Genomic DNA, 12383 nt, shown 5'->3' with positions numbered 1-12383 from the left:
AAAGTTTGGAAATACAATTGGAGACAAGCTGACTATGAGGGATAATGTCAAAAACATCATGGGCTCTTGCTATTACAGCCTTCGTTTGCTACGTAGAATGATCCCCTACCTGCCACTAGAACACCGCACAACGGTGGTCCAGGTGATGGTCATGAGTCGCTTGGACTACGGTAATGCCCTACTGGCAGAGGTGGGAGAGACTATATTAGCCAAGTTATCCAGAATACTGCAGCAAGGATGATCTTAAATCGCCCTCCAGGATCTCCATCACTGCCCTTGCTCAGAGAGCTTCACTGGCTTTCAGTCAAAAAGAGATCTTTTTGTAAGATATGCTGCCTTACTTTTAAGGCTATTAACGGAATGGGTCCTGGTTACCTGCAAAATAAGATCTGTAAGCAAAAATCTAAACTTAATCTTAGGTCAAACTCTTTGGCACTGCTGAAGGTCCCACGTATCTGTCTGTCGTACAGGGGGAAAATCCTTCTCATACGTTGCCCCTAGATACTGGAACATGCTACCTGAGGCTTTACGTAAATCCACTTCTTAACTTGTATTTAGAAAACTGCTTAAAGCCTTTCTGTTCTAATGCAGGCGTCCTGTTCATGGTTTCTGGTTATCTGTCTCTCCGCTTTTACTGGGTCTCCTCTAGGTAAGCGCTGAGATGCCCTTGGGTGATTCATGCACTATATAAGAGGTCATTAACATAACATAACCCTTTTACCCCGACTCCAAAAGGGTATCTGATGAGAGCCCAGTCAGAAGATTGTATTAGTAGCTACAAAAATGGTATATACCTCAATAGAAAAAAAAGATACAGTTGGAGAGTAAGAGTGAAACTGAGTGTCTGATCAGATTAATTATGGAAGTGGAAGTTTGACATTTGGAACTATTGAAATCTCGGACCTCGGAACAAACTTCGCCTATTTTCCCTTCTAGTACATCTCTAAAAAATTGTATGGCGCCGTGTTATCATGGTAGATGTCTCTGCCTCCGGACCGGCCTTGCGGCCCATGACCCTCTTATACATGTCAATTTTCCCTTGTTTTGGTGGCCGCAAATCTTTGTCCATGGCCATAGTAATTGGGTTAGGGATGACGGCTGACCATTGGTTCACATGGTAAGTTCGCCACGCAGGGCCTTCCACTGTCTATCCCCTTTGTGCCTCCTGTAGTACAAGGAGGTCCGGGGGTCCAAAGCATCACCTCGAATCACGTGTCCAGGTCCACAAGCTACCACAGTTCCGGGCCTCACCTCCCCCTCCCACCCCTCTCCAAATCAGTGTGCTAATACACCTCTCTGACAGTCCATACATAGCATTCGGGGTTCGTGACATGCGGTCCCATGCGGCCAAATGTCTATGCCGAGGGTCATTTGCCTTCTTTGTATGGCCTGTAGCCAGTATAGGGGTGAAACTGCTCCTACCCCCAATTATTGTACTGGGGGGAGGGGAGAGAAAGGTGGTGGTCAGCATCTATTCCCTGAGACTGCTGCAGGATTGCCTACAGCACTTCATGGGGAGTGAGGAGTGCCCAGCGTAGACGGCGGGGGCTCGTGGCCCCTGCCCCCCCACCAGACAGTTTCCCAAATACACCCAGTGAGTAGTTGTGCTGGGGTGTGGGGGTCAAGCTAGACTCACGCTCGTCTCGATCGGCCCCAGTGCCCTTCCGCTGTGCCTCGTCTAGCATTACTGCTGGCGACCGGACAGCAGTCGTTGCACCAGCGGTCCTCGGTATCTACATGTCCTATCCTCGTGAGCTGCTGCCTGAAGGACTGCGGCCGGGTCTCTGGACCGGTAACCTATTCCAAGGGGCTGCTCGCCGTCCCTCCGACACAGCCGCACCTCAGCAGCGGTATCAGCAGGCAAGGACCACAGAATTGATGCATGCCAGGGTGGTGTCACACCTGAACCAAGAAGGGCAGTCCCTTGGTATGGCACTGTCTCCTACCACGTAGTCAGTGCCACGGCCCAGCAACCAGGACTACAGCCTGGTCTCGGGCCACCGGGAAAGGGAGTACGTCTCACCCCTCGCTTTCACCTCTGCCTCACAGGCATCCCCGGTGCGCCACGGCCCTGGTTGCCACCATGTTGGGGGGTGAATTAGTTTTACAGCGGGAGACAGCAGCAGGGAGATTGCAGCTTCGGAGAGGCCCCGCTTTCTCTGCGGTGCGCAGAATTCATCTTCTGGGCAATCTGGCTATCTTTTAAGGGTTGGGTACCTCTGTAACATCAAGCTAAGAGGTAGTTTAGAGAACGGGCCGGCGGAGAGAGCTGCTAGTGGAGCTTCTTGTCGGCCACGTCCCCTGCTCTCTCTTTACTACACTTGCGTTACTCTCTATTCTCATCCGCTTGCGGGTAAACAATCTAACAATTGAGTCGATGCTCATGCGCATTATCGCCAAGAGGAGGAGCTGCTCAACTCGGGCTCAAAAGACTTATTCAAAGAAAAACAACATGCACACATCCGGATCCAACACTAGATGGCAGCATTATGCAATGCATGTGAATCTACCGCACTGCATTCCATGAACAGATTCTTAGAGGGTAAGTAACATAATCCATTTGCATCAAATGGTGCCTCATTATACCTATGCTTCTGTATGGAATAAACCAGGTCTGAGTTGGCCTGCAAGTTCATAGGAAGGATTTGTTCAATCCATAAAGGGAAGCGCATATAGCTTCTATCCCAAACATTAATTTAGTTTTTTGGCTGAGATCTTTCCTTGCATAGTCAATACTCCTAAATGTATGTCAGTCGAGGGATATGACAATCCCTTATTCTATTTGTGCAAGAGATATGATGTTGTCTCTAGAATAAAACAAATAAAATGGCAACTCTTACACAAAGCTTTGATGGAATAAGGGGCAAATTCCAGAGCAGAAAGAACAAGCATTTACAATGCACCGGTCTCGCCTTTGCAAAAGTTAGAGCTATTGGCATTGTAAATGACAAACCTTTTATTTATGTGTTGGTTTTGAAAACAGATAAATAAATGGCATTGTCATTTACAATGCCAATAGCTTAATCTCTCGCAAATGCGAGACCTATTGCATTTGCACCCACACACAGAGCCACACACATCACATATCAGCAACAAGTGCACACACTTCTGCTGGATGACCCTTTTAACTAGTGCACTATTAGAACTTGACTTCACAGTCTCCATTATGTGTTGGGCATCCTCTCTTGTTGCCTTGATCATGCATAGGGTAGTAAGCGCTCAATACCTTGCACGGCTCTAGTGTGACATTCGGATGCAGCTATCAAACTCTGTGCCTTAAAATGGAAACATTTATTTTCTGCATCCCTGCTTTCAGGCTGCCACTGCCTCCTCTTACTTTTTATTCACCATTTCGCCTTCAGGCTCCCACGAGGTTCCCTTATTATTTCCATCAATGGACTTGCCAGACTAAATCACCTACTTGGCTCGGCTTCTACACTTGTGCAGAGGAGACCGACTCTGCAGCAATGGCACTCCGACACCCAGCAAACAGGAGCAGTTTGTCACTATATTTCTGCCTCCGGTCTGGATGAGTTTGAACTGGCTAAAACTTTACCCAGGCAAGATGAGGGACTGGGATAAACCTTTTGCCCAGGCTATTCACCCCCTCTTCCAGGAGCAGTCTCTCGGATTTTTACTTCATGGGGGGAAAAAAAGAGACTTTTGTAATTACATTTATTCATGGAGCTGTTTTGGCACCTTAGATCCACTTTGGTGCACTAGCTATACGGGGCGTGCAGATGTACAGAAGTCTAGTTGGACAGTAGAGAATCTGATGAGCATCATGTCTCGTGCAGCAATCCTCTCAATTCAATTGTTTTGACCTTGGCAAAGATCAGTAAGCGGGATGTAAAAAGCGGGAGAGTGGGCTTAAAAGGGGGATTGCCTGTTTAATTAAGAGCGTGGCTTAAATTGCAAACTAAAATTCCTTTAGCGTGCCACCCTACTCCCACATTTACACAGAATCGCAAGTGCAACTGGCACACGTGATCACAGCTCAGTGCGCTCTACAGAGGGGCCAAGGATTGGATGGCCATGTGTTATGAACACATTTTTAACCCCCTGACAGACTGTGAGAAACTCGTACTGCCTTCAGCCTCAACTCAGTTGTGACCCCTGGCATCACCAACATGCGACTCAATTCAAAGCAGCAATGTGCTGCCTGGAAAAAATACCATAACACATCCTGGAAGTAGCGAACGCTCTTGGGGAAAAGATTAGGAAAGGCAAGCGAAATATAAACAGCGATGACTTACACTCTAATTTATTTACACTAGTTGTTCTGAAATCTCAGTGTTTTAGTTAAGGACATGAATACAGTCCCCGACATGGACCTATCTCAAAGTGCGTTTTTAAATACTTTCAGGTCCGAGGCCAGGAGGGACCCGGCCCACTTAAAGCATTGGCATGTTCTTGCCCCTGTTTGTAGCAACGCCGAACCGCCATTAATACATTCAAACATTTTCAAAATAGGTTTTTATTGTTTAGGCCGAGGAGTAGGGGGACCGCGAGAGGAAGTTAGACCAAGGAACAGCGCAAAAAATGTTTCTGACATCACCCAGGAAACATTGATGTAGACCTTTCCAGAACAGGCGCGTGACAGATATGAGAAATGTAAAGACATAAAAATGCAAAACAGCAATAATCGTGACGTTCCTTTTACTGCACCGAGCCCAGTTTACTCCTGCAGCTGTTGCTCTGCCTTCTACGTCACCCCTGCAAGAAAATCTTCAAATCGGCCTAAAGAGGACACGAGCCAAGAAGCTGTCCCCGGTCCGCTCTCTGGAGGGGTCCCCGCCCTGCTCTGTACATGAGGTAGAGATTAAGGGCGATCGCTGGGCGGAGACAAAGGTGGGCCTGAGCGATGCCGCACCGGAAGTCAGGACGCAGGGGGCCTCCCACTAACCCCACACCAGGAATGACACGCCCGGAATGAAGGGCACACCCCAGTCATGTAACACCTCTTTCCCCCGCCTCTAGGCGCATCCTGGCCCCACTGCTCCTCGGTCCTCCCAGTCCCGCTGGCTGACCCCTTCCTCCGGAACGAGGACCGGTTTAGCGTCTTCATCTTGAATACCCAAACGTATAGAAGCCGCTGCCTCCTGATCTGTATGTAGCCTACGAAGGAAATGTGGCTTAGACGATAGTTGCTAAGTTAGGCCGGGTCATTGAAACTTTGCACTAATGTAAACACCTTTAAAAATGCACCGGAGCAGAAACATTTCTCCTGGCCACATTGCAAAAAAAGATTTCCACTTCAACGGAAAACAAGAAGCACGGGCACACGGACGGGGGGAGGGGGCGGGAACGGGCACACGGACAGCGGGAGGGAGGGGGAACGGGCACACGGACAGCGGGAGGGGGGCAGGTTAACGGGCACACGGACAGCGGGTGGGGGGGCGGTAACTGGAAAAGAAAAAAAAAATTAAAATGCCGCTTACCTGCAAGAAAAGTGAAATGGGCAGCCCACCCCTGCTCGGAGTAGGGAGCGGGTCGGGTCTGCGTCCTCACAGGGAGAGCGAGCAGGCTGGTGTGACGAAGGATGCCGGCCAGGAAAAAGAACAAGCATTTGCAATGCAATAGGTCTCGCATTAGGAAAGTTTGAGCTATTTGTATTGTATATGACAATTTTTTTATTTATGTGTTGGTTTTCAAAATAGCGAAATTAATAGCTTTGTCATTTACAATGCCAATAGTTTTAACTTTCGCAAATGTGACACCTATAGCATTTGTAATGCAATATGTGTTGTATTTACGTGACTTAGACGTATTGATATTACAAATAACAATGGCTTTTAATTTTTTTTAATAATTAATACTTAAATAAAAGTTATTGTAATTTATAATGGCAATTGCTTAAACTTTTGTAAATACATTTTGTGAAGATTATGTTCAGTGTATTTTATTGTGGCGAAAATCCAAGAACAGAAGTGAAATATTAACATCTTTTTGTGACATTTGTAATAAAGCTTGAAACATTGAGAGAACATATTTGAACCAGTTGTTGTTGAATGGTTGCACAGATTGATGCTGTGGTGGCGCTGAGTGATGTTGGGTGCCCCTGAGTGATGATGTGGTGGTGCTGAGTGATGCTGTGGTGATGCGATAGATAGAGTGAGTGCGATAGTTAGATAGAGTGAGGGCGATTCATCGATAGAGTGAGGGCGATAGATAGATAGAGTGAGGGCGATAGATAGATAGATAGATAGATAGATAGATAGATGGATAGATAGAGGGTTATAGATATATTGAGTGAGGATGATAAATAGATAGACAGATAGATAGAGTGAGGGTGATAAATAGATAGACAGATAGAGTGAGGGTGATAGATAGATAGATACATAGATAGCGATAGAGTGAGTGCGATAGACAGATAGAGTGAGGGCGATAGATAGATAGACAGATAGAGTGAGGGCGATAGATAGATAGCTAGATAGAGTGAGGGCGATAGATAGATAGATAGATAGATAGAGGGCGATAGATAGATAGATAGAGTGAGGGCGATAGATAGATAGATAGAGTGAAAGCGATAGATAGATAGATAGATAGATAGATAGATAGATAGATAGAGTGAGGCAATAGATAGATAGAGTGAGGGCGATAGAAAGAGTGAGGCCGATAGACAGATAGAGTGAAAGCGATAGATAGAGTGAGGCCGATAGATAGAGTGAGGGCGATAGATAGAGTGAGGGTGATAGATAGATAGAGTGAGGGCGATAGATAGATAGATAGATAGAGTGAGGGCGATAGATAGATATAGTGAGGGAGATAGATAGATAGATAGATAGATAGATAGATAGATAGATAGATAGAGTGAGGGCGATATATAGATAGATAGAGTGAGGGCGATAGATAGAAAGATACATAGAGTGAGGGCGATAGATAGATAGAGTGAGGGCGATAGATAGAGTGAGGGCGATAGATAGATAGAGTGAGGGCGATAGATAGATAGAGTGATGGCGATAGATAGATAGAGTGAGGGCGATAGAGTGAGGGCGATAGATCGAAAGAGATGGATAGAGTGAGGGCAATAGATAGATAGATAGATAGAGTGAGGGCGATAGATAGATAGATGAGTGAGGGCGATAGATAGATGAGTGAGGGCGATAGATAGATAGATAGAGGGCGACAGATAGATAGATAGATAGATAGATAGATAGATAGATAGATAGATAGAGTGAAGGCGATAGATATATAGATAGATAGATAGATAGATAGAGTGATGGCGATAGATAGATAGAGTGAGGGCGATAGATAGATAGAGTGAGGGCGATAGAGTGAGATAGATAGATAGATAGATAGATAGATAGATAGAGTGAGGCCGGAGGAAAGTAAATACTTTGAAAAAGGGAAGACAAAAACATTTTCCGCCCAGAGGACATAAGTAACTAAAATATAAAACTCCGAAATAACTTGAGTGCTGGTAAAGACCAGACGTAGCTTGATTACGTTTGGGAGTTACATTACTTTTTGAGGGCGGAAGTAGCTCCTTCCTTTTCAAATGCCAGAAATAAAATTAATATTTTGAAGGCCAGTGGTAACTTGTTTACTTCTGGGCGGCTTGGCGAGTTAAGCAATAGATTAGGGCATTTGGTGCGACCTGCAGGCCCGGGTCCAAGCTCTGCATGGCATGTCGGCCTTTCATCCAGACGTAGGTGATAAATGACGTATCATTAAATTGGGTAATGGCAGGAACATCTCTTTGTTACAGCGGAAGAAACCACTGCCACAGGCTCGATGTGAAACGCGATACTGTTATGAAATTGTTCATGTCGATGCGTTTTTCGTATATATGAAATGGCAAAGGATAAAGAGGTGGAAAAAAGAGAAGGAGAGAGAAGAGGGCCAGAGGAAAGGAAAGAAAGACAATGAGATAAAATCGAGAAATTCGAGTGAAGAAGTCAAAAGGGGAGTGAAATACCAAGAGAGAGAAACATAAAAAAAGTAGAAAAGATACAATAAACGTACCCCCCATTATCATGTGCTTGGCTGGATGCTCGTGTGTTTCACACTGTCATTCCCTGTGCAGTGACCTCTCTTCTTAGCACTCTTGAAACCCTCATTACCACATGTTAACAATAGCTATAATATGCATGTCAGTACGAGCCACTGTGCAAGGGTTCCACACTTCACGAGACAGAGAGAAACACGTTGATCTGAAGCCGGAGTCGCATTATAGCTCGGAGCCCTTTCCAAAGGCTGTAGTTATCATCTTGTTAAAACAAGCAGGAAGTGGGATAAGGGAGGGGGTGGGGCGCGTGAGGTTTGGATGCCGAAAAAGCACGTGGAGCAAGAGGAATATGGGAGAGGGAGCAAAAAGTGAAGGGTAAAGTGGTGTGCCGGACTACACAAAGAGTGAAAGCCCCGTATGTAAAATCAATTGTAACGAAAGAAACCGGCATATAATAGAAGAGCAACGCCCTGTGATTTAAAACTAATTTTAGCTGCCATAATAGGAAAACAAGGGGGGCGGGGTGGCACACAAACAGTGGGATACGAAAAACGATAACTACCCACATTCAGGAAAGCAGAGTTTTGCGTATGAAAAATACAGTGAGAGAAAGCCCTGTATGTTCAAACCGATCATAATAAGCACATAATAGAAGGGCAAAGCCCTGTGATTTGAGTAAACTTCGTAAGCTATAATACGCAGGGGAGGCGGCGCGCAGTAGTGCAATGGCGATTATCAAAAACTGGGCGCATAAGGAGGCACAGATCGTGCGCTGTAAGGAAACTAGATGTGTGCGCGGTATATTGTAGCGCGCTGGTGGGCCAAAGAAAGAGGGCCCTACTAGTGGTGTAAGCCTCCCGGCCTGTGGGATAAGAGGAAGTCTTAAGACAGTGCATGGGGCGCCTCCTATGATAAGCAAGACACCGGATGTACAAGGTATTTTAAGAAAGAATACCGGTCCAAGTTAGACAACGGTAGACATGGCATGTGTGTGTGTGGGGGGGGGGGCACAAAACTCCGTACAAACGAGGGCCGATAAGGCAAAAAAAAAACTAATAATAAAAAGCTGCCAAATGTGCAATACTAAGGCCGGTGATAAGCTGAGATCGAAAGGCTTCGGTAGAAGCTGAGCTTATGTTAGACGTACCTGAAGAACACGATAACTGCAGCCTTCTGGTGATACAAAGTGACGGATGGCAGAGGAACAGTTTAAACACTAGTGAAAACCGCGGGGAAAAACACGAGAGACGTGCAAGTAATCACGTAGTGTGCTACGGGGCTGGCGGGGAATCCCCCAGTGGCTAGAAGCTGCACGGATGAATCTGTGTCATCTGGGTGATCGATTGCTGTAAAGGTGGCAGAGGCAAGACAAGTTCCCCACGTTTGGGATCCCAGGACAGTGTCAGCACATACCAATGCCCTTGGTGAGGCAGCGGTGGCACAATCCACAGAATTCTAAGTATGTAAGGAGAATATGTCTGGCAAGAGCGTATGTCTGTCGTGTATGAAAAATAGAAAATCGTGGATAGGAGTATATATATATATAAATGATAAACGATAAATGTTTTGAGTAAAGTGAAACCAGGAAATATAAATAAGAATAAAGATAAGCATCTGCAGGATAGTGTGGCATAGGAGCCTGAAGTAATCTAAAAACAGGAGGGGGGAGAGATAAGGGACTGAAAAAACCGTCAGAAAAGTCACCTAAGGGAACAAGCCCTCACCAAGAGAAACAAGCTCTCGGCATTGCGTGGCGGGAGGGGGCGGGGGGAACGTCGAGTCGGAACAAAAAACAAGTGAAAGCGGGATGTAAGTAGGGGGGAGGAGAAGTCTGGGCAGGCAGGATGACTCAGGGGAGGGGGCGGAGCGGGGCAGAGCGGCATGTGGGTGTGAAGAAGCCGGGCCTTTGAAGTGAAGCTAAGCTTCACTTCAAAGGTGTCGGAGGAATGCGGGCGGCTGTGCACGCGCTTTTAAGCTCAATGCACATGCGCATTGAGCTTAAAAGTCACGGGCACTGCAAGGAATCGCCACGATTCCTTGCAAGTTAGATAAAGAGTCGATGAGCCCCTATAGTCTCGCTTGCTCGATGCGCATGCGCATCGACAGGCGAGACCTAAAAATTACATCCGCCCACCGCCGCATGACGTGGCGGAAAGCCTAAAAATTGCAGGAACGCCCACGAATCTGCTCGCAGAATGACGAGCAGATCTCTCTTCCAATGGCTAGCCTCCATTTATGGAGCTAGCCAATGGAAAGAGAGGGCGGGACAAAGCCACACAGTGTAAGTCATTAGATTTCGCCTGCGCGAAACGCTGCTTGCGCAGCTTTCGACAGGCGAAACCTAAAAAGCATATAGTGCAAAGCATTATTGTAAAGATGGTACACCGTGGGAGAAGAGTGAAAACAACATTGTTACAACAGAACATAGGATTTATTCAGGCACTTTTATAGGTTAAAAAAATACTTGTGGCTTTGTGGAGTACCTTTCACCAGAAAAACATCAAGACGCTATTTTTGAAAAACCATGGTCTTCTCTTTCTTTGAAAGATTAAAAATACCTTCAGAAAGCCAGTCATACAAAATTCAGCCATGCGCTTCAAACTAATTATTTTACTGTACTGTACTGTTCCAGGATGTAAAGATCTGCTAAGTGCATTTTACATTTAAACACGTATATCGTTTGATTTCTTGCCTCAGATTATCTCAACTTTTAGTAGATTTATTTTTGTGCATAAAACTCCTTTTTCAGAGTTGTGATATGTTTGTATTGTTACTTTGAGTAAATAGAGCAACATAAGATGTGAACATTTATAATGGCAGTATTTTATTGTGATTTTTGTGAATTAAAGGAAAATCAAAAAATGAGAAATCACTTTGGAGGAAACCAAATCATGCAAAGACAATTTTAAGGAAATGCAAATTAAGGAAAGATTTTAAAGGAAAGATAGTTTTAAGGAAAAATCCAAAATTACATTAAACCTCGGTGGAGTTTAGAGGTAGTGAGGGTTTTTTGGGTTCAGGGATGGGTGATGTTTAGAGGAGATGAGGGGTGATTAGAGGTCGCGATGGGTGAAGGTCAGGCATAGAAAGGGATTTTTAAGGTTTACAGATGGGTTTAGTTTAGTGGGGGGGAATTTAGTAGGTTTAAGGGATGGGTGGAGTCTGCAGGTGTTGAGTTTTTAGGGTCCACAGATGAGAGGATGTTAGGGTTTTTGAGGTTCAGTGAGAGGTTGAGTTTAGGGGTTTTGGGGATTTTTAAGGGTTTGGTATGGGGGAGTGTATGGCCAGAAAAAGTTTTAGGGTTAAAGAATAGGAGGAGTTTAGGGGTGAGCGATGTGTGTATTTTAGGTGTAGTGATGGTCTTTAGGGTTCAGCATTGAGGGGAATTTAGGGGTAGAAAGGGCTTTTAGGGCTCAGGGATATATTGAGTTTGTGTGGTGAGGGTTTTTAGAGGGCTGGGTTGGCTGGTGTTTATGGGTTGTGTGGGGTTCAGGGATGGGTGGTGGGGATCAGTGAATTCAAAGCATTCAACTTAATTGTTTGACAGTGTAAAACATATAAATCTGAAATAATGCCACTTGAAGTACATCAATAAAATAAATACCTGAGGCAAAAAAAAATCTGAAAATAAGACTTGCAGTCATTTCAGTTACACCTTAAAAAAATAAGCATGCAAAAGCCAATTAAGAAAAAAAGACATTCTATGAAATGGTTTCTGAAATGATAAATGCCATTCATCCTGCAATTTTCCATCAACCAGTTTAGGTGAAATGGTTTCTCATGAATGGTAGTCCATGGAATAGTTTTTCTTTGAGATCACATACAACCATATTCTCAAGTGGCATTTGCAAATTTGAGAAGCATGGAGAGTCTGTTCTCTGATGATTAAAAAGTAAAGATACACATGAATAACCTAGTAAACACATGCTGGCACACCAGCAGGTATAAAAATGTCAGCAGTTAGTCTCTGTCTGTATTGCTACAGTCCATCTTTTTTCCTTAAATTCTACAGACTGAAAACGATATTCTCCTGCGGGATGAGCTGGAGGAAATTCAGGCCCAACACTCCCAGCGTTTCAAACTCTGGTACACTTTGGATAAAGCTCCTGAGAGTAAGTTGAATGGTGAATTTGTTCCTGTGTGATTTGTTATTGAAGATCACTGTAACTTGTAAGCTAAAAGTTGTAGTGTATTAGAATTGCTCTGCCCTTTTCTTGATGGAAATTGATATGAGCAGTGTAACAATGTAAAAGGCTATTGCAAATGTAAAGTATTTTTCAAGAATGTCCTAGATTCTTTAGATCCCTGATGTTAGAGATACTCCCTTCCTTACTAGTACAAAAGTGGTATTAATCAAAATCATTGTCTCTCTGGCTCGGCTCAGGGGCATGCCCTTTCCTGCATGGCCTTTGACACCCATATCACTGCATAA

General features: G+C 44.9%; 1 protein-coding gene across 1 annotated transcript in view; it reads left to right on the top strand.

The window, feature by feature from the left end:
- The window catches only part of LOC144814933 (NADH-cytochrome b5 reductase 3-like), a 229288-nt gene that overhangs the window by 185043 nt on the left and 31862 nt on the right, over positions 1-12383 (top strand). Inside the window, exon 8 of the mRNA XM_078674147.1 lies at positions 11964-12063. Coding sequence (XP_078530273.1) covers positions 11964-12063 — 100 coding nt within the window. The remainder of the gene's footprint in view (positions 1-11963; positions 12064-12383) is intronic.

Source organism: Lissotriton helveticus, chromosome 1_1 (genome assembly GCF_964261635.1).
Source record: "Lissotriton helveticus chromosome 1_1, aLisHel1.1, whole genome shotgun sequence".
Classification (NCBI taxonomy): Eukaryota; Metazoa; Chordata; class Amphibia; order Caudata; family Salamandridae; genus Lissotriton; species Lissotriton helveticus.
Note: the sequence above shows the minus strand (reverse complement) of the source record. Positions and strands in the feature narration are given on the sequence as shown.